This window comes from Lathyrus oleraceus, chromosome 5 (assembly GCF_024323335.1).
Source record: "Lathyrus oleraceus cultivar Zhongwan6 chromosome 5, CAAS_Psat_ZW6_1.0, whole genome shotgun sequence".
In the NCBI taxonomy this organism is placed as follows: Eukaryota; Viridiplantae; Streptophyta; class Magnoliopsida; order Fabales; family Fabaceae; genus Lathyrus; species Lathyrus oleraceus.
Genome location: NC_066583.1, coordinates 485,573,339 through 485,597,045, shown reverse-complemented (window position 1 = coordinate 485,597,045; position 23,707 = coordinate 485,573,339). Strand labels below are relative to the sequence as shown.

At 37.6% G+C, this 23,707-nt stretch overlaps 1 protein-coding gene across 1 annotated transcript; it reads left to right on the top strand.

The window, feature by feature from the left end:
* The first annotated feature begins 311 nt into the window (after positions 1-311).
* On the top strand, positions 312-6,742 carry LOC127085609 (cycloartenol-C-24-methyltransferase). The gene is made up of 14 exons (XM_051026120.1): positions 312-477; positions 589-702; positions 2,394-2,460; positions 2,918-2,991; positions 3,076-3,160; positions 3,269-3,324; positions 3,756-3,810; positions 4,190-4,237; positions 4,502-4,585; positions 4,900-5,016; positions 5,105-5,188; positions 5,552-5,677; positions 6,167-6,264; positions 6,410-6,742. Exons 2-14 carry the CDS (start codon positions 638-640, stop codon positions 6,471-6,473), a joined length of 1,023 nt encoding a protein of 340 aa, XP_050882077.1. The 5' UTR covers positions 312-477; positions 589-637; the 3' UTR covers positions 6,474-6,742.
* Positions 6,743-23,707: the final 16,965 nt, after the last annotated feature.

Here is a 23,707-nt window from a genome sequence, read left to right as displayed (position 1 = left end):
TGTACCATATGGTTATATAAGATTAAAGGATTGTTGTTTCTAGTGTCAAAACAATGTAAATAGATTCTTTTCGGTCAAGTAATACTAATAATGATATATGAATTCGAGAACTTCAACCATCCATCCACTAAATCTTAAATGTATTCATTATCCTTGGATTCAAATTAAAATAATCTACAACCCAAAACCAGTCAATTCTTGATTTCAGAATTCCTCAACCGCAGAGAATCCTTTTCCCAAAACAATTGAATTTACAATCTTAATTAAATTAACAATAAAAATAAAACTAATTTTCCAATGCCAACTCAACTCAACTCAACATGGCCTCGCACTTTCCTTCCCATCACATTCACATGACACTCCATATCTTTGTCCCCTTCGCTTTTTCTTTTGCCTCTCCCTTCAACTTTTAAAACCCTTCAAAACTCTCTCTCTCTCTCTCTCTCTCTCTCTCACGCACTCGTCTTTGTTTTTCACGTGAGTCCTCGTCACACTTTGTTTTATTTCGATATTCTCAACTAGTATATCACTTTCTTCTCCACCTTTTCTGTTATATATAACGTAACAAACTTTCTGTGTGATTTATAGATCGAAACGAGGTCGTTTTTCAGTTCTGCGATAAAAGCGCTTTCAACAAATGGATTTGGCGTCGAATCTCGGTGGAAAGATTCAAAAGGACGAAGTTCTTTCCGCCGTCGATAAGTTCGTTTCTCTCTCTCATTCTTTTTTATTACGCTCGCATTTTGATTTTCGCTCTCTGTTATATTATACTGATTCAAATAAGGTTGATGTGAGTATTCAAATTTCTCAGCTTCAATTAGGTTCTGTTTAACGTGTTAACGTAAATTAGTTGTTAGACTGGAATTTTTAGTTTTGGTTCTATGATGTGTTTTTGTTATTTAATAGTGAAAAATGTTTGCATTTTTTGTTATGAAAATGCTAACTTCGTTTAGAAAATATTGAAGAATCATGTGGTGCTGAGATCTGGTATAAATGTATTGGGATTTGGGAATCATATGTGTATATTCTTTAAAAAAAGCAAAAAAATAAATTGGTTTTAGCTCTTTGGAAGAGTATAAAACAATTCTAGAGCTGTAGAATTGATTTGGAATGACTTTCAAGTGTTTGTTTCTTCAAAAATAAAATTGATTTTACTCGAAGCTAGAATTTGTAGCTTTTGAGTTTAAATGAGATTTTTATATTGAAATTTTCTGTTCAACTCAGCGTGTGTTTGATTTTGCGGATTGATTCTGATTAAAAGTAAGATGAAGGTAAAATGATTTATGTTTGGGTAAATACTTGCAGAAGTGAGTTGAACAGTAGATTTCAGTATAAAAATCACGTTTAAACTCAAAAGCTACAAATTATAACTTCAAGTAAAATCAATTCTGAAAAGCAAAATCAATTATACTCGAGACCAACCAAACACGTCGGAATCAATTATACACATCCGTAATTATACACATCCATAATCAATTCTTGGCTTCATACATGAAACAAAACATACACTCCATTTTAGAGAAAGTTATCCAGACATAAATCACTTTACATTCAACTCACTTTTAACCAAAATCAATTTTACAGAATCAATTCACTCGAAATTAATTTTTTTCACGACAAAACCAAATCTATGCTCCATGAATTTGTTAATATATAAAAGTGCTGATAACTTTTTTGTAAAAGTTGATGGAAAAGTGAACTGAATCCTCTGGTTTTGGATTTGGATCTGATAACTATGCTGTAAATTTTGATGGAGAAATGTGGATTACTATGGACTATGGGGATTAATTTTTACTATATTTAAAATTATATCAGTGGAACCAAGTTGTTATTATTTTATATATGAAAATGATAATTTTATTTAAAAATATTATTGCACTTCAAGTCTCTGTCAACAGGCATGGAAAGATTCTGATTGAGAATGTGTCATATTGGTCAATTCATGCATTATTGAAACTAACGAACTAGTCCCATTTTTGGATTTTGCTTCTGATACCTTACTTAACAGTATATTCCTTCCTGAGTGACAGTTGTAAATGACAACCTAGACTTTGCTGGAGATGAGATTTATAAACTTAGGCATTCACGCGGTTTGGATATAAACCGTTCAATCTTAATCGGATGGGTCCACATTCAGATTTGCTTAATTTGAACTTATTTTGTCTAGTTGTAATGTGAATTATCCCATTAAGATAGATAGAATGATATTATACAATTACATGAATGTGTGAGGTCAAAAGTTGAATTAACTGGGAGTTTTACCTAAGTTAATCTGAACAGTGTCTGTAATTTCAAAATTTTCAAGATGTTGCATGAGGTTAAAAATTTGTTAAATGATGATTTTTAATTTATTTTTGAAGAGCCTGATAAAATGTTTTGAATATTTGGTTCAGGTATGAGAAGTATCATGTACACTATGGAGGTCAAGAGGAAGACAGGAAAGCTAATTATAGTGATATGGTGAGAGATATCAATATTTAGCAACCAAAATCTTAGTTTTTATTATTTTTTCTTTAAACTACTGATAATGTGTGTAGCACTATTATTAAAAACATGATAGTGTGTGTAGCACTAACCTTGTCAGATTTGGATTTGGTACTGTCGAAAAATCAGCTAGTTGCATCAGTTAACATATCTTGGTCATTAGATGAAGATCAGACAATTTATATTATGATTTCAGAACCAAATTTAAAATATTATTTTCATAGCATGAACAAAGTGATCTTCATTTAACAACTGAGATCTATTGACTGCAGCTTTAATCATTAAGAGTATATATACACTTCATATCTATCTTCCTTTTTATAATATTGTATAACATGATTTTGTTTAGATGAGAATATCATATTTAAGTCTTTATTATATTCAGTTTGATCATCTGCAAAGGGAATATAATAAGATCTGCATATATTTTCAGGTTAATAAATACTATGATCTTGTGACCAGCTTTTATGAGTTCGGCTGGGGAGAATCTTTCCATTTTGCACAAAGGTGCCACTCTGCTTCATTTTTGCACTTAAAAATTGAAGAATTTGTTGTTTATTCGATCATGCTGATAACTTTCTTCCCATGTAGATGGGTAGGGGAATCTCTTAAAGAGAGCATCAAGCGACATGAACACTTCCTTGCTTTACAACTTGGTCTTAAGCCCGGACAGAAGGTTTTCAAATTTTCATATTCAATAAAGCAAAATAAAAAAGGCCTATATATATTGTTTATATTATGTTCTTTCTTAATACTTCATGAGTTTTTACTTCATTTGTTTTAGGTTTTGGATGTTGGGTGTGGTATTGGGGGACCGTTAAGAGAAATTTCTCGATTCAGGTAAATTGGACATCCATCTTTTATAGATTCAGATTCTCTGCATTCCAGTGTAGTCAAATAGAGGTGCTACAATGCTATAGCTTAGCGGAGTTTGAACAAATCACTATTGTTCAGCGATACACTATTTAATACAAAAGTGTTGTCAAATGGCAGCTATTACACTACAGTGTAGCAGAATTTGAACAAACCATTATTTTCTGCAATCTGCAGTTGACAATAGTAATGTATTTAAACACTCAAACTTGATTGTCCTGTCAACTATAAAGACAGGACGATTCACGTTCCGTTTTTGCATTTTAGACTTGATTCACCAACTTGGACTGTGATTCTTTGACTAATGGGTATTTGGAACCATCTTCCACGCTTCTTCGTCATATGCCCTTCCCGGTTTTACCTTTACCTAAATGAAAATCATAAGGGTGTTTCTGCAGCTCGGCGTCTGTTACAGGGTTGAATAACAACGAATACCAGATCACCAGGGGAAAGGTACGTCTTATGGGATTTAATGCATTGACACAATAATTTTAAGGTTTCAATTGTAAGCATGGAGGCAACTATTTTAGCCTTTCCTTATTGGTGCCAGCACTGTCACTGTTTCTAATGTTGTTTCATTTTTATCACATAGCCTTGATGCATTGTTTAAGCATGAAAATAATGTGCTTCTTACAGTTCTCTAGCATAAATTTAATACATAGAGTCCATGATGCATAATTTCCAGTTAGTAATTATTTGGGAAGTTCTTTCTAGCCTTTTTGTCAAAGAGATTATTCATTTATTTTCCATATTATATTAAAATGTTATAGTTCTTAACTATAAAATTTCTAAAATACTTTGATCTCACTGGCCACTTTTCGCTGATCATTAGGAACTCAATCGCAAAACTGGAGTGGACAAGACTTGCAAATTCGTCAAGGTTGATCTTTTGTTGATCATTGATTTGTTTATAGGGATGGAACATCCAATATTTTTTATAGATGTTTTCCTACTCCAGTTATAAATGTTACGCCGGATATTTTATTTACTGTGTTTGAATGTGCTTATTTTTTTCCAGAGAAAAGCTTATAATTGAAATGCTCATGAGAGAGCTTTTGACTAAAAAACTATTTCAAATTAAACATAAACAAATCTCATCGCTTCAACTAAATGATAATCATTCATGTGGTTATCAAATGTGCAGGCCGACTTCATGAAGATGCCATTCGAAGACAACAGTTTCGATGCAGTGTATGCTATAGAAGCCACCTGCCATGCACCAGATGCTGTATGTGACATCATTTCTCACTCTATTTAGTTTCACATCCTTGCTTCTTTTTTCCATACTATAGTATAGAATTCTATCTGCACATCCATTCATAAGTTGTGAATTATTTTGGACCAACCTTCAATGCGTCCAATTATTTTGGTGTCTTTGCGACTGTAATTATCTAGTTGTATTTGATAGCAATATTAAAGATTGCGGTGCAAATGCACCCATGGTTTAAAAACTTGACATGAACAAAACATTTAATAGGGAATCTACAAAATGATGTCTATAATTTGTATTGTTTGACACTGAGTTTTTTGTATTATGCATAGTATGGATGCTACAAAGAGATTTATAGAGTGTTAAAGCCTGGCCAATGTTTTGCTGCATATGAATGGTGCATGACTGATTCTTTTGATTCCAATAACCAAGAACACCAAAAAATCAAGGTATGATATTAATTTATAGAAAGAACTTTCAGCATATCTGTTGATTATGTTTTATTTATACTCAAAAAGACAAAATTCCTTACTACAGGCAGAAATTGAGATTGGTGATGGGCTTCCTGACATTAGATTGACCACAAAGTGTCTTGAAGCTCTTACGCAAGCTGGTTTTGAGGTGAACATCAGTTTCTTATGAGTTATATCACCTTTCACTAGTACTTTCTTTGATCTTGATTATAAGCAAAAATAATAAACTTCACACGTTTTGAAATTTAGTAAAGTGATATAAACTTCACACGTTTTGAAACTAATTTTCTTGATCTCAAACTTTTGAGTGATCTCAAAAGTAACATTATTAAATTTTGTTAAGGGGTATTTTAAGAATGACATTAAATGGAGTAAAAGTAGTTAAATTTTCTCATGTTGAGACCACTAAATATAAGTACTCTTTTGTTGGTATACGATACTCGAGTGAGTATTATATAAGAGATGGACCTAATTGACTAAATGAGATTCTCTTTTTTTATTGTATGTGAAGGTCGTATGGGAGAAAGATCTAGCATCGGACTCTCCAGTTCCTTGGTACTTGCCTCTAGACAAGAGTTACTTCTCACTTAGCAGCTTCCGTCTCACAACTGTTGGACGACTTTTCACCAAAAATTTGGTATTTGCTTTGGAACATTTATTTTGAATTTAATTTATATGCACCTACAGTTCAAAACTTTTTTACCCATGCATCCAATTAAATTATGCCATGTAGATATTTCATGAGATATTTTAGAAACTAACCTGAGAAAGGCACAATGGTGTAATGTGATTGAATGCATGTGTAAAAAAAATTTACACCGTTAATGCATATAAATTAATCTCATATATTTCACTTTTAATGTATGTTTCTAGTACGATGAGTTATAGTTATTTCCCTTTCAAGAATTGTTTCCAACACATTTTTCAACACTCTTGCTCTAGGACTTTCTCTAGAGTAGTGAGACTGAGATCTAAGTGAAATTCAACCAAGAGTAAAAAGTGTAGGAAATTGGGTGTTAGACTGTATTGTCAGTAGTCCTGTTTTTGTATTTTGGAAGCACATTGTTGAGAATTTTCGAATTCGTTTCTTTATTATATTAAACGGGTTATGAATATACATTTGTAGGTCAAGGCTCTGGAGTTTGTTAGACTTGCTCCAAAGGGGAGTCAAAGGGTTCAGGATTTCCTAGAGAAGGCTGCAGACGGTCTAGTTGAAGGTGGAAAGTAAGTTTCTCATGAACTAAACTTGGTTTACTCTGACCTTGCATCATCTTTAAATTTTATAAATTACCTAAAATCATTATCTAAATACTAAAATTTTCTGAGCCGCGTGTTCACTAACACGAGACGCTTTTTGTTACCTTTGCAGGAGAGAGATTTTCACACCAATGTACTTCTTTTTGGCGCGGAAGCCTCATTCAGACAGCAACTAAATTGGTGGTTCAAATAGGTTCTGATGTTATGAGTTACTGTGATTTTAGGAGAAGGATTCTTAATTGTCTTTGGCCTTTCCATCGCAGAGTCTTGCTGTTTTTGAGTTGCTTGATTGTTTAGGTTACCAAGACTTACTTCAATTTGTTTCTTTTGTTTGCTGTAGCGGTGTGCCTCATGCATTAGTGGATAGTGTAGTACTCAATTTTTAAACTAGAAAGGCCTGGCCAAGTTATTCAAAAGTAGAATGAAGTTAAATTTTTATTCAGTATTTATAAAAGTGAACCTGTCATTAAACTGATAAATTAAATACAGTAGTAGTTTACAATTTATTTAATTAACCACAGTTAAATATGGATTAAACTTGTGATACTTGTGCACACTTGTGATACTTGTGCACACTCACAAGTCACCCATAAAATAGTAAACTAATATATATTTAAAGTAGTGGAATATAACATCTCAAGTTTATCAATCGGCACAATAATGTCTATAATGACACACAAAAACTAATATAATGTTAAACTGATATATCTTTATAATTATGTAATGGGATATTTAGGGCATGACAACGAAACGGGTCGGAAAAGGTTTTTATCTCCCCAGTTCGGGTTGGGTTCAGTATTCCCGTTCCCGTTTCATCATCATTTATTTAGTGAAATCAATTTTTTAAATAGAAATATTTAAAAATAAAATAAAATTACATTATAAATAATAAAATAAAACAATTTAAAAAAATTTCATACATATATTTCAAATATTTTGAATGATAAATTCAAATTAAAATATTCAAATATTGATCACATATTTAATAGTCTAAACTATCAAAATTAAATAATAATGGGTATAATGAAAAATTTTAAATTAACAAAATTAAATAATAATGTATATAATGAAAAAAACTGGACGGATTCGGAGTAGGTACTAGTATTCTCATTATCCGACTCGTCTCCATATTTTATAACGAAAAAAACCCAAATTTAAACTCAAACTCAATCAAAATAGATTTTCTCCGACAACTATAAGGCGGTTTCGTATGGATATCCACGAATATGAATTATGTTGTCATGATCATCTTGAAACTCATCGATAGACACAACATCTATAAGTTCATAATATGTGTTTGATGCTCGTCTAGCCTTCATAATATGTGTTGGATGCTCTTCTAGCCTTTAGTTGCCTTGAAATAATTATGTTTTATGAAGTTGAACTCATTTGGGTAATATTTGGAATATAATTGTACAATAATGAATAGTCATGTTTTATAAAAATGGGTAATATCGTCCCACGGGAAAGGATTAGCTACCTTACAACTTTCATGACTTCTGTACCTTTAGTTCTTTATGTGTATCAATATATTACTCCCTCCGTTCCTTTATATGTGTCACTTTCTTGCAAAAAATTTGTTTCTTTTTAATTGTCACTTGCAAAGTTCAAGGTAGTATTAATTGCAATTTTGTCAAAATTATCCCTAGATAATGATTGCAGAGAGAGAAAAAGTAAAGTGAATGTAATAAATAATTAAGGGTATTATAGGTAAAAAAAGAATTATTGTTTGAAAAGTAATAATAATGATTAGCTTCCTTGGTATGTGTAAAAAGTCAAAAAATGACACTTAAAAAGGAACGGAGGGAGTAATAAAATAATGTATTTAAGTGAGAGAGAGAGGGATTGTTTAGAGAGAGAGAGAAACAAAGTATGGAAGACATGAGTCCTTATTATCCTCGCTCGCCCGACTTCCATATAATACTCTCGGTCCAATTTACAATGCTCCTTAGGCATTAGTTATGACATACAAAATTTAGGATTAATTTAATTTGGACACTAAAAAAAATGTAGGAAAGACTAAGTTGGCCCTTTCTTTAGTGAACCAGATGGTGATTTTGACGTGTTTAAAATAGATCTATGAGACATCCTTATTTAAGCCACGGTAACTAGAGGATTTGGCTAAGTTAGAAATTTATGACGTAGAGCTAAATTGCATTCGAACTTACTCTAATTTAATCGATATTGCATATCAAATAAATTACCGAACTGCACAATAAAACGGTTCAATTGTGACTTAGAAATGCTAGCAATACTTATTCTATTACGTGACTGAATGTTACCCCATAAGAGAATGAAGTTTGAAGCACACTCTTAGAGCAAATGTTATTTGCACTTTTTTATGCTTAAATTTATTAATTCCACCCTCAGACTCTATTAAACTCAAAAAACGAAAAAATAGAACATGACTATTTGGGTAATATTTTAGGCAAAAGAATTGATCTCATGAGATAATCATTTATTCAATACATTAAAAAAAAAACTCCATTGTAGTTATCCCAAATACAATTTTTTTTAAAATAATCAATATTTTTAAATAAAATATCAAAATAATCACAAATTTAAAAAATATATCAAAATAATCATCTTTTTTAACTGATGCGTCAGTTGAACTTGCGCATCCAATTAATTAAAGAGGAGGCGTCATTGGAGCTGACGCATGTTCCCAATGGCTTTGCACTTAGGCGTCATGTCTCTTGGCTCATGCATGTGTGGGTTAGTGTGTGCGGCCATGCATTTGGCGCATGCATTGTCATGTGTGTGTGGCGCCTAGGGCTTTGACGCATGCATTTCATGGTTCATCTATAAATAACATGCACATCTCCCATATTTTTGCAGACTACTTCTTACCCTTCAATCCCATTTTCTTTCAATCTCCTTCAATTTTTTGTTCTTTAACCATGTCTGAATACATTCACAAGAGAAATGCCGATTTAATTTTTTCAGCAGTCGCACCTCCGATAAATATTCGACTTTGGAATATAGATTTGTTTGAACGTCTTAATCGGACGTTGAACCGTTGGTTAGATGAAGAAATTGCAAATGGTGAAAGGATTAGAAGAATCCAATGGCTTGAGTCCACGTTCAACTAAAATGGAGAAGTGCGTGAATGAGTGGATATTAAGACTGACAAAGATGTTCATATGAAGATGTATAATATGTTCAAAATTATTTTGATGGTTGTAATCACTTAGTTATAGTAATGGTATTTTATTTGTTATTTTGTTGTTTATGTGTTGAGTGTGTTTTATTTGTTTGTGATGGTATTTTCTCACAAAGTTATCATATGAAATAAATATTATTTTTAATATAAAGCAAAAGAAGTACATGTAAAATTATCTTGTTGTGCTTGTTCCAACACTAGGACAGTTAGTACGATTGTGACCGACTGACGACATGAACTACATAATCGAACCATTTTATTCGCCGTATCCATTTCGGTTCGAATACGGGTGCTGTTTGGGCGACCCTTTTTCTTTCTTCACATAACTTCATTGTGCCAGAGAATGTCTCAGTGATATTCAGACCAGTAATCCTCTTTTGCAACAATTGAAAAGCTAATTTTGTAAACATTTGATAGACTTATGACTTTGTAAACGTCAGATAGTAAGTAGGATGGATCCCTTCGAAACTTTGAACATGTCGCAATGACATGGGAGAAGGGCTTGGAACTTTTCGTAGTCGCACCAACCTCTATCTAGTTCCACTATGTATTGTCTCATCGACATGCCTTCATTGTGATTCATGGACTCAGTAACACTGTATTAACCTTTAGTACGGTAAAACACCGTGACCACGTGTGTGTTAGCTTTGACAACTTTGTATCTAATGAATTTCATTGAAGCATCACTAAACAATTGCCCAGATTGCAACACTGAACTCCATTTGGAACATCTGGTCTCAAACAGCGCCCCTAGCCTGAAATATGTTGCTTGCACTAAAGTGGTTATAGGTAGGTTTCAGATGTCTTTGAAGACATAGTTCATTGATTCCACAAGATTTGTTGTCATGTGGCCCCAACATTGACCGTTGTCGTATGCCCTAGTCCACTTCTCCAATGGAATACTGTCGATCCACCGTATTGCATCTGCATTTGACAATCTGATGTCTTTGTGGTAGTGTTTGAAAGAAGATTATGTTAATGCATAACCTACGTTGACAACTTTCTTCCGTAACGTTTTGTCTTTGATCTCCCCCATAAAATTTTGAGCGATATGTCTAATGCAGTAGACATGCGTCGACGGAGGATCCTGCCAGCCATTATCAATATTTTTGTAGCCACTCACTATTGAAGGGTGTCAGTCAGAGATCAAAGATAAGTTAGGTTGAGGGGCAACGTGCAATCAGATGTTTTTTAGAAAAAAACTCCATCCTTCAGCAGTCTCCCCTTCAACTAGGGCAAAGGTGATTGGAAAAATCTCGTTGCCATCTTGTGCCACTGCCATTAGTAGTATTCCTTTATATTTCCTGTACAATCATGTACCATCAATTTTTATAATAGGTTTACAGAAAGCAAAACCTTTGATGCATGGTTGATACGCCCAGAAGAGACAGTGGAATATTCCATTTCCAATAGCACAAGTCTCGTCTGCGGTATACGCCGACAACGTTTCCAACTTGACAATAGTCCATGGAGCATACTGTTTAAGAGTCACCAAGTATTTTAGAAGTTGTTTGTAAGACTCCTCCCAATTGCCATACACTTTTTCAATTGCCTTTGTCCTAGCTATCCAAGCCTTCTTGTATGATGGAGTATAGTTGTATTGTGTTACAATATGCGAGAATATTGTACTCACCTTTAACAATGGATTGTCGCTAATGACAAACAAAATTTTATCGCATATAAACTGAGAGATAAGTTTGTGATGGTCTTGCGTTGGGTTTGTGAGCATGCATTTGTGAATTGGACCCATGGATCCAATCTCACAAGAATCAATCCTCTTCCGGTAAGAAGCTCACAACTGGAAAAGACATCGCTCAAATATTTCACCTTCGGTATGGGCACTGATCATGTAATGTGATGAGGAAGATATTTTTTTTAAATGTAAGTTTAGTGTTTGTACTGATCTGTATGGGTACTGATGGTGAATACATTGATCTGTTATTTGCATGCGCCCTAGCCTTAGGCACCTACACCTATCCTCACATGCATGCGCCCTATCTCATGCTTCCCATGATGCATAGCTATTCACATGCTGCAGCACCATCTCATCTATAAATAGGGCAACTGTAGCGGTAAAATTATGATCATCAAGCTATAGATAAGCTAGAGATCAAATAACAAGAGTCGCCACCGCGCTTTTATTGTTTCCAAGGGAAAAGGAAAAAGCACAAACAAAACCCAAAAAGTAAGAAGTTTTCAAATCAAAACTAATAAAATGTCAGAGATTACAGGTAAGGGGGTCGGTTACACAGAGGGAAGGTGTTAGCACCCAAAGTGTCCTAGGTACTCCTAGGGAGCCCTTTTTGTGTGCATATGTACTTGGTATAAAGTGATGTTTACAAACAAATAGAATGCGGGGATGAGAAAATAATTCATTAATTATATTTTTGTTTGACAAGACCTTCGGTCTTGTGCCTACGTACCAACATTAAAATGAGGGATCAAAATCTCGTAGTTCGTGATACAAATTTCAAAGTGGATGCATTGCTTTTAACAAAAATTAAGTTTGAAAGGCACAAAGGCCTAAAAATGGTTTGAGTGAGTTAGTTCTTTTTGGCTTTTTGAAAGTTTAAGTCAAGTATAATTAAGTTTATTCACAAGTTTGATTTAAGAAAATAAGTTTGAAAATGCAATGGCATAAGGCCAAAGTTTCTATATTTTTTGCAAAAGTGGTCAAAGTTTGGAACAAAATAAGTTCAATCAAAGAAGATTTTGAAAAGGGAGGGAGAGATTTTGAAATTAAAGAAATGGGGAGAAGATGAAGAGACTACCATATGTACACAATTAAAAGTTAAGAGTTGAAAAGATCTGACCAAATGGGTAGCAATCCAATAGACAAAATGTCAATAGAAACCCAGAATTCCCTTGGACTTTTAGAATCAAGCAACACACAAATGCACAATTATATTATCTTGAAGAGTAAGGCATCAAATAAAGATGGCCACATCCAAGCTTATCCATTCCATGATCTTCCTCAAAGTAGCCCATGTAATAGATGAATTTCATAAGTCACAGATTCAAAATAACAGCTTCACAATGATCATGTTGCAGATGAACTTAAAGATATCTTGAATGATGTATCAGATGAAGTTTCAAATTGTAGGCACTTGGTTTCTCAATAAGTTGGCATTAGACAAGTCCTTTAGCATAGGAATGTTGCCTAAGTTCTAAGTCCATTTGTCCAAGATCAAGCCAACAGTCCACACAAAAGTTTTTTAGGGTTTTTGTTGTTATTATGTACGTTAATGGTCAAAGACCACACAAACCAACAAAGTATACACAAACAAAATATATCACACAATATGGTCCAAATGGACAAAGTGAAAATTGCATTAACATAAACAATTAGAATGATATGAATAATGGCAAATGATATAAAATGCTAAAAGTAAATTGCATTAAGGTAAATGGCTTGAATTTAAATGTTAGTAGTTAATAGGTTAGAAGTTAGTATTGTTTTGCTTTTGCTTTTCATTTTAAGACATTCTTTGGAGAACACTCAACCCACTTATCACAAGCATGTATCCTTGAACCAAGACATCTTCCAAAGGAAGGAAAAAAGGCCAAGTTTCCACACAATACCATGAAAGAGGGGAGACTTACAATCTCACTAACTAGAATGCTTATGCCTTTTGTGTCACAAATTTAGCGTTATGTCAAACAATCGTAATTGGACTTATGTAGAAGTCACAACTATTTGAGGCCGGGAAATAGAATTTTGGTGTTAATGCATGTTAGAGACATAATATAATACACTATGCTCATGAAACATACGACACACAAAAAGAATATGCAAAAGAGGTGGCCTAATCTCATCCATACTTATGTTAATTTTTCAATCAACTAGCCTTAGGATCTTGAGACATCATAGGCCAAATCAAATGAATGAACGAAGAAGGGGAATAATATGAAGTGGGAGGGGAATAGATCAAAACACAAATTGGTCAAAGGAGGACTTTTACCAAATTAATATCATCCATTCATTTTGGGAGATGGAATGTACATTCCATCAATCCCTTAAATCCAATGATATTAATTTGACAAAGTCAAATCAACCTTGACCAAGGCCCAACAACAATAGTCAAACACCAACAAGTCATCACAATTGGTCAACAAAATTATTTGGAATTTAATCAAATTAAAAATACTAAAATAAGACATTTAAATTAAATATGGTTTGTCCAATTCCTAAAACCTCATCAAAACACCAAAGAAATGGCCATGAGATTTATCATAGGTCAAACAAGGTCAAAGGACCTTGGAGAAAAAATTTCATAATTTTTGGACATTTAAAAGTATTTTTAAACCATTAAAAACAAATGCAAAATCAATTAAATCATGAAAAATATTAATAATGATCCAAAAAATAATTTTAATTCAGAATATGAAAGAGTAAAATATTTGAAATTTTTTGGTGAAACTCTCATAATTTTTTGGATCAATATTTAATTTAATATGAATTAATGAAAATAATTCAATTAAAATGAAAATTAAAATATCAGAAAAAACGTGGACCACTTGATCTCCCTCATTAATTGAGGTGGCAGATCAAGTGGTCACAAACGCGCTCTCCACGATGGACTCTAGTCAGCGCGCCATAACCTTGGTAATTCAAACCAACGCACATGATTATTTCATTTCAAAAGGATCCTGTGGCTCAGAACCATCCAGCTCACCACCGGCGTCCAAAGGCCGGTCATCTTCTCCGGCGACCCTGGTCGGACTGGTTTAGTCATAACCATCACCAAAATTAAAAAGAAGGACATGATTTCAAATTAAAAATGGCACTGAGCATGAATCTGACCTCAATTCATCCTAACTCCAAGTATATTGAGAGATACATGGAGTTGAAATTTGAGGTACATGAACTGAGTTGCTTCGATTTGGCCTCAAAGCAACTCAATTTAAGGTGATGCAAAACAATGCTTCGGCCACAATTATTGAGTTGAGATAAGTGACATTTTTCCGAATGTTGATTTGTAAATCCATTTGATGTGTGGTATATGTCACAACCTGAAAAATGGAATGCGAAAAAAACAACCGACGAAGAAAGACAGGAGAGTCGCCACCGTGCGTTATTTATCCCAAAGGAGGGAAAGGAAACGCTCGAAGTAAACCTGGAAAAAGGAAAGGACAAGACAGGGTCTCGTAACCAAATCTTGGGTTCGGGAGTCGATTATGCGAAGGGAAGGTATTAGCACCCCTACGCATCCGTAGTACTCTACGGGATCCACTTTTGTAGTTCTTGTCTAAAGGGTGTGAGTTTATCTAATGTGTTATTTACTAAAAAAAAGGGGTCAAAAGAAAATGACTCGCACGGATGTCGCATCCACTGCATACATATCTCATCTGAATATGAGAATCAGAGTCTTCGTAGGTCGGCTACCTAGGGGTTAAGGGTAATTGTGCTCGCTAAGACATCGCATCTTATGCCTACGTATCTCATCTGGAATGAGAATCAGAGCAAGCCGTAGTTCGGCTAACTACGGGGTTATGGATTGGGTTTTGGACGAACGAAGTTACTACGCAATCTACCGGATGCTCGACCTTTGGAGACTTACTCGCCTGTAGTAGAAGGAGTAAACGTGTTCTTAGGAGAAGAAAAATCAATGAGTTGGTAGGGTTAGGGATTCTCATGCAAAAAGGCAGTCCTTGACGAAGGAACCTGCATAAAGTAAACACAAAAGCATTGCCTCCTATCGAGGTCTTCCAGCTAAGAAAGCGGTAAAAATACGGGAAAATGTAAAAGTACCACACGGATAAAGATCTGAAGTAACAACAATTAACGGAACAAGGAAACCCTGAGATCCTTCCAAGCTAACACCATCAAAGAAAGTGAGTCAGTATAGGTAATCGGAATGAAACCTCCAGGTGGTATCCCACAAATAAAGTGGAACACCAGGCAAACCATCTCTGCAAGAGTCATATGAGTCCTCACAAAACAAAACTCAACAAACAGGTTAGAGAAACAAAATAGGGTAACCAAGAGTTACCCCCAAATCAAAATGTAACCACATGAGTCATGCCATTAAAATTCAGAAAAAGCTCACAAAAAGCAACCAAGAGTAGGAGGCCTAAACCTCTTGTCAAACACATGCATCAAAAGGGTATCAAATTCACCCATAATACCTCATACATTTAGAGCATTCAAATTAAAGGCATAAAGATGATGGATATAGGGCAAACCTGATTGGAGAGATCAAATGAAATTGAATTGCACCGTTGGGTTTGCAGAGCAATCTTAGGGTTTATATGAGAGGGAATTGGTTCTTTGTCGATGAGTTCCCTTCAGTCTTTGGAGGTTGCTCTGAACTCTGTTAGCTCTTCTCTCACTATCTTTTTCCTCCAACCAGGGTAATAGGAATAGAATGAAATTTTGTTTCACTGAAACTCTGAATTTATAACCTGATTTTTGTGGACATGTGGGCTCAAATGAGAGAGGTCCAAGTCCAAGATTTATTTATTTATTTAATTTTTTTTTTCGTTTTTCGTTTTTTTTTCGTTTTTTTTTTGCATAACACGTGGGTTTCGCCTAGCGAGCATGACAGCTCATGAACAAACCTTTGCTCCTTCAAGATTAACATTTTGACTGACGAATAGACCCCTGTTGGAAGTAACTCAAGTCTTTCCCTTGTGTTGACTGATCATCTAAATAGAACCCACAAAGTGTCCTGGATGATGTTCAAGCTTCTTGGAGCTAATCCCGATTGACATGATGAAATGCAATGTATCTAATGTTAAATGACCTAAAAATGAATTCGCGAATAAGGAGGGCAAATTTTGGGGTGTTACAGCTGCCCCTATTCAGTCATCAGCTAACCCGAGCAGGATGAAAGCAAACAGCTTATCAAACAAGCAGGGTGAGCTGTGATTGAATACTAAAGACAGACCGAAAATTTGCGCTCCGAGAACACCACAAAAATGCTGAAATACACCGCGCTGTTTATTTCTCTTCCGATCCTCTGGCTGAATCTGAATCAGTCTTCTGACTTAATCTGGAGTTTCGATCCTCTGGCTGAATCTATACTCAATATAGTCCTCTGGTTGGATGTTAATTTTGATCCTAGGGCTGGATACGATTTTGATCTTCTGGCTAGGTCTGATTTTGATCCTCGGGCTGGATATGATTTTGATCCTCGGGCTGGATACGATTTTGATCCTCGGGCTGGATATGATTTCGATCTTCTGGCTAGATCTACTTTGATCTTCCGGCTAGATCTTCTTCGATCTTCTGGCTAGATCTTCTTCGATCTTCTGGCTAGATCTCCTTCGATCTTTTGGCTAGATCTTCTTCGATCTTCTGGCTAGATCTCCTTTGTTTCGATTCTCTGGCTGAATCTATTTTCTTTGATTCTCTGGCTGAATCTACTTCGATCTTCTGGCTAGATCTGAATTGTTTCAATTCTCTAGCTGAATCTATTTCCGGTCTTCGGGCTAGACCTGACTTCGATCTTCTGGATAGATCTACTTTGATCTTCTGGCTAGATCTCCTTCGACTTGATGATAAATTCCCATCATCAGGATCTCGCATCTGAGTCATGCGCTGATTGACTCTCTTTCGAAATCTGCACCCAATCTTCATGTTAGATATGTAGCTTCGAGAATATCCCACTCTTGGGATTCGTACATATTCTTCAGGCTAGAACATGTTATAACGACTCTTCGATTAGACTTTGTTTTTGAAATGCGATCCGCAGGCTGGATCCTTTTGTAAGCTGATTTTCTGTTGAGCTGTCAATCTATTCCTCTAGCCGGCTCGCTGGGGAAATAACGCTCGTAGTCGACTCTCTGGCTGAATCTTCAAATTGAACCTCAGGCTGGCTCATTGGAAAACGATTCTCAGGCTGAACCTTTGAATTGAACCTCAGGCTGGCTCATTGGAAAACGATTCTCAGGCTGAATCTTCGAATGACCCTCAGGCTGGATCACTCACGCTTGATCCTCTGGCTGGATCTCATGACTTTGGTTGTAAAGTAATTCTTCAGTCTGCTTGGAAGAACCTGTTTATCAGCTTATGTGTATGCTTGATATGATATGCATGCAAATGCAAATGTTATGCATGGTGTAAAAAGAAATCTGCTTGGGGAAGCAAACTCCGGTAGGGAATGAATCGCTGTATCAATCCTTGAATGCTCTGTGGGGAACGATCCGTCTGCCGGGACCGGGGAGCCACCGAAAATAAATCGGCCTTTTGAAAAGTTGACCTTGCTGGGGGATTATCAACTATGGGAACCTTGTTTGGCGAGGCTCTGTGAGGAGAGTCTGTGAGGAAAGCACTTCCTGGGGAAATGTCGTAGGAATCGACCTTTGCTGGGGATATGAACTTGCTAATCGTCCTCAAGCTGGGGATTAGAACAAATCTGTTAGAAATAATCTGCTGGGAGAATGAGATGAACACTGGGAACACCACCCACTTGTCTGTTGGGTATGCGACTACTCCGCTGTTGCTGGGAAGATACAGTCTGACACTGTCAACTCTACTTGGGATATACAGTCTAGATACTATCAACTCTACTGGGGATATACAGTCTAGATATTGTCAACTCTACTGGGGAACCTGCTCTACTGACGAGAGACTTTGTCAACCGCTTGGGGATGAGGATTCACGACTTGGCATCCGGTTCGTGTGACCTGCAATCACACACGTATGTTCCGGGGGAATTACTCGGTTTGAATTCATCGTCCGGGATTAAGCACATTCAAAGCAATTTTAAATGTTTTCCTGTGCAAATCATCTGCAAAAGCCACCATTATATTCAGATGCAATATGTTTCATCAAGAATTCAGACATCTTTTGCAACCGAACTGATAAATGAAAAATAAAGAGGCTTTTTTAACTGAATATTCGACTTTTGTTGGTTGAAAAAATTTGTGCCAGGAATAGGCGAGCACATCAGGAAGCTGATCCCTGAAAAGAGGTGATCGCTATAAATTGAACAAAAGAAACTATCCTAATGGCAATGTGGAAACGGGGTCCCACTGAGTTTCGACTCTGCTATGGCTCGTATGTCCTCAAGACGCTCTGCTCATCTTGCTTTCTGAAGTGGATGATTAGACGATCTTTAACCTTCGAAGATTGCCGGATTGAATGAAACGGTGATATAACACAAGTGAACTCAGGTTGCAGTCATTCGCTTATTCCCTAACTTTTGCGTGGACCGCCCTTTTGGGTTTTCGACTCACCGGGTGTACATTTTTTATTTTTATATCCCTAATTTTTGCCCGAACCTCTTCATTCCTCTCTTTTTTTTGGTTCGTCGGGATGCCCCTTTTTTGCCTGGACCATTCTTTTTACTTGTCCAGCGGGTCAATTTATGCGAAGTATTTTTTAACCGCGTCTGAGTTGACAGGGGATGGGAAGTCTTCGCCATTCCTGGTTGTTAGCATCAAAGCTCCGTCAGAGAAAAAACTCTTTTAACCACATATGGACCCTCATAGTTCGGTGTCCATTTGCCCCTGTGATCTGTGTTGGGAGGAAGAATTCTTTTGAGTACCAATTCACCGACTTGATACTCCCGAGGGTGCACTTTCTGATCAAATGCTCTCTTCATCCGTCTCCGCTATAGTTTGCCATGGCATATAGCTGCTAGTCTCTTTTCCTCAACTAGGCTCAGCTGATTGTATCGAGAACGAACCCATTCTGCTTCGTCCGGCTTCATTGTTGGTGCAGGGAAAAGTTATTCTGGCACAAAATGGCATATGAACCCTCTCCGGCGTGATCAACACTGCACCAACTCCACGACCATTGACGTTGACCGCCCCATCAAACATCATAATCCATTTGGATTCAGGGTCAGGCCCCTCCTCCGGGAGTGGTTCCTCGCGATCTTTCGATTTGAGAAACATGATGTCCTCATCAGGAAAGTCGAACCTCATAGGTTGGTAATCATCAATCGGTTGCTTGGCAAGATAGTCTGACAAGACACTTCCTTTAATGGCTTTTTGTGAAGTGTATTGGATGTCATACTTTGTCAGCATCATTTGCCACCTAGCAACCCTTCCGGTAAACGTTGGCTTTTCAAAAATATACTTGACTTGATCCATCTTTGATATCAATAGAGTCGTGTGAGTCAACATATACTGTCTTAGTCGGCGAGCAGCCCATGCCAAAGCGCGGCAAGTTTTCTCGAGCAGTGAGTATCTTTGTTCACAGTTGGTAAACTTTTTGCTAAGGTAGTATATTGCATGCTCTTTTCGACCTGACTCGTCATGCTGACCGAGCACACAACCCATTGACCTTTCTAACACAGTCAAGTACATGATCAATGGTCTTTTCCTCTCGGCCTGTAGACTGGCCCCAATCTTGATCTCTTTCTTGTCGTCCTCGGTACCAATGTTGACGGTCTCAATCACTTCCTGATAAGGTGTAATAGCTCGGTCCTCCTATTTCAACAACCTGGCTAACTACTCAGGCAATTCACAATCTTCCTCAGCCCCTTCTTCGGCTTGATAGATAGGATTGTCGAAGTCATACTTGGCCATAGCAGTGTCGTTAGCAGTGAGATCCGGGTGATCAGTTTTACGAGGTGTTTTTTGGAAAGAAAAACGAAAAAGAAACATGAAAAAGAAACATTGTCGTTTTTGTAAAAGTAAAAATAATTGAAAGAAAGAGAACACAAAATTGTTTGCAAAAGCTGTCCTTTATTGATGATGAAAATAATTGCGAAATGTAACTAAATGGGTGGCCCTACAGATGAGTCATTACACCTTGGTCAAAGTGTAAGACTTTATTATGCATGTGATAAAAGGAAAACAATAAAAATTACTCCTTCAGTAGAGTAAACCGGATGACTTTTTCAGACGACCAATTGTCGAGCTTTTCTCCTGGGACACACGGGCGAATCCAGCTATCTAAGTCACAGTCGCTGTCAGCCTTGTCTTCATCTGCAACATTGACGGTGTGGGGAGAAACCAAACCCCCGCTGGAGAAAGTACCAGCTTCATTCTTCTGAGACCCCGGAGTATACCCCAATCCAAAATTATCTTCTTTTATGATTGGCTCCACAAATTTGCCCCAGTCTTGGGCATTACCAGCCTTAGCCACTTCAACAACTTGCTTGTATGAAGAGATAGAAGTCCCGACCTTCTCAGACTCAGGTGAAAAGACAGCTTCGGGCACGACCTCACTGATGTTTATAGTTTCGAAGCCCTGACACAGCATCTCATGCATCTCGCCATCCATCTCCACATACTTAAACGTAGACAGGTGGCTAACAAAAATATCCTCTTCACCACAGACAGTGACGATCTGACCTTCTAGCCCATATTTGAGCTTCTGGTGGAGAGTAGAAGTAACAACACCGGCAGCATGAATCCAGGGCCGACCTAGCAGACAACTATAGGCAGGCTGGATATCCATCACATAAAAGGTACTCTTGAATACCTGCGGTCCAATCTTAACTGGCAACTCAACTTCGCCACAGACAGCTCGCTTAGAGCCATCAAAAGCCCTCACAACTAAATTACTCGGCCTCAGGGTGGCGTCATCGCAATCCAACTTCCTTAAGGCTTTCTTTGGAAGAACATTCAGAGAAGAGCCTGTATCAACCAAGACATGGGAAAGCACCGTCCCTTTGCATTCCATTGTGATATGCAAGGCTTTGTTGTGATTCCTGCCCTCAGACGTCAGGTCATAATCGGTGAAACCTAGCGCATGGCTAGTGTGTATATTCGAAACTACCGACTCCAGCTGGTCAACATTTATCTCTGGGGGAACATAGGCCATATTCAGTACTTTCAACAAGGCTGATCTATGTGCCTCAGAGCACATCAATAGTGAGAGAATGGAGATCTTTGAGGGTGTCTGATTTAGCTGGTCGACTACCTTGTAGTCACTTTTCTTGATAATCCTCATAAACTCATCCACTTCCTTCTCGAATGCGGTCTTAGGAGGAGCTTCCTCGGTAGTAACCTCTTCGGTGGATACCTGTTTTCCTTTAGCCTTGGCAGCTGCCTCAGTTTCAGTATTCGTGCACAATGTTGATGGTGCAAATAGGCGTCCACTGCGAGTGAAGCCACCAATCCCTCCAACATTGTCTACAGCGGAGCTACCAATGTCAATGTCTTCTTCGTTAACTTTCTGCCCCTGGAAGTAGATATCAGCCCTATAGTGCCACAGGATAGCACTGTCTTTCTCATACGGAACAGGTCCTGGTACCGTGATGGTGACCGGACCAACCAAAGTCGGTTGAGGGTTGTCAGAGTAAATTGGTGCTGGAGTTTCTGGGAAATATATTGTCATCGGAACGGGTCTCTCGGGAACATATATTTCTTCAGGAGTGAAATAAAACGTTACTGTCGACACATCATTCTTCACTGGACGAGTCTGATCGAACTGAAGACAACCTTCATCTATCAGTTGGTGAATACCCTTTCTCAAACTGTCACATCCGTTCTCGGCAGCTTGACAATTTCAGCACTCTTCCCCACAGCCCGGGAAAATCTGTCCTTTCAACAGTCAGTTTGTAACTACCGATAGCGAAGTCTTCACCTTAGCCACATCAGAAACCAAATTCAAAGTTTCCCCACTATCAACAACATTAATCCTCTGCCCGCCGTGAGCTGGCATCGGGTTTTGGATAACATTAGGCACCGGAGAAAAATTGATGGCCTGGGCATCTCTCAAATCTTGTACCTTTAGCTGGAGAGCCTTGCAATTATCTGTAGTATGGCCAGGTGTGTTGGAGTGAAAAACACATCTCGCGTTGACATCATAACCTCTAGGCAGATTGTTGGGATCGACCGGTGGGGCCAGAGTTCTCAACGTAACCAGATTCATGTCAATCAGCTTGGGAAGTAATACAGAATAAGGCATTAGGATTGGCTCAATGAACCGGTCCGCCTGCCTTGGACGTTGTTGATAGTGTCTCTGCTGACCCGAATTACCTCCTTGTTGTTGATTGTTGTACCTGGGTTGCTGTTGCAGATGATACTGCAGTTGAGGAACAGGTGTTGGAATAGTGACTGCGGCCACTTGATCTTGATAATAATTAGGGCGTCCTCTGCCCCTGCCTCTGCCGGCATATACAACGCTCGTCTCACCTTCTCTTCTTTGTTGACCGTTACCAGTAAACGGTTTCTTGGGAACTGATGAGTTGGAAGCACTATTGTCTTGAATTCGGCCCATCTTCAACAGACTCTCGATCCTTTCTCCAGCAATCACTATCTCTGCAAAGCTGATTGACGGGTAAGCAGCCAATCTCTCGATATAATTGCCTTGAAGAGTGTTCATGAACATGTCCGCCATCTCCCTTTCAGACATAGGGGGTTGGACGGATGCAGCAATCTGTCTCCAATGCTGAGCATATTCTCTAAAGGTTTCCTTGGCAGTCTGAGACATTCCTTGCAACAAGGTCCGATTTGGAGCCATGTCCAAGTTGTATTGATATTGCTTGACAAAAGCCCCTGCCAAGTCTTTCCAGCTCTTGATGGTAGTGCGAGACAAATGAGAATACCATTCACGAGAAGCTCCAGTTAAACTGTCTTCAAAATAGTACATCCACAACTTTTCATCTTTAGTGTGAGCTCCCAACCTTCCCAGATAAGATTTGAGATGCGTGCGTGGGCAAGAAGCCCCGTTGTATTTCTCAAAAGTAGGGGGTTTGAACTTGTGAGGGATCCTTACTCCCTGAACCAGACCAAGATTAGTGACATCAAAACCTAAGGAATTTTGAGACTCCAAAGATTTGAGCTTCTCAGCAAGCTCATCCATACGGCGAGTGGTCTCAAGGGCCTCGTCGTGCAAAGAAAATTGATCATACTGACAATCTTCAGTAACGGGGTGCCCGTTAATCCGAATCCCTTGATTCACATTGTACCTTCTGCCAATACCATTCCCAACATTTCCCGTGTTGCCAACATTACCCCGGTTTCCATCAACATTTGCGTTACCCGCGTTTCCAGTGCTCAAAGGGTTATCAACGTTCCCAGGGTTACCAGGGTTCCCCTCAGCACTTGGTATTTCCACCTCTGGATCGGGCCTCGGTTGCTCAACCAATTCCCTCAGCTTTTCTTGGCCTTCTGCCATACCAGTCATCAATGTCATGAACTGATCCATCCTTTCACGCATATCAGCCAGTTCTTTCTGTATCTGGTCCATTGCTAGTCGTGAACGATTTTCCTTTGTCGGGTACCTGTGAACTCGCTTGGGACCAATAACTGCCTGAAACAGGGAACAAACATTAGACACTGTGGTGACACCTGCAAAACAAACAAGGGTTAGTATGCATGGTATGCGATGCACTGCTT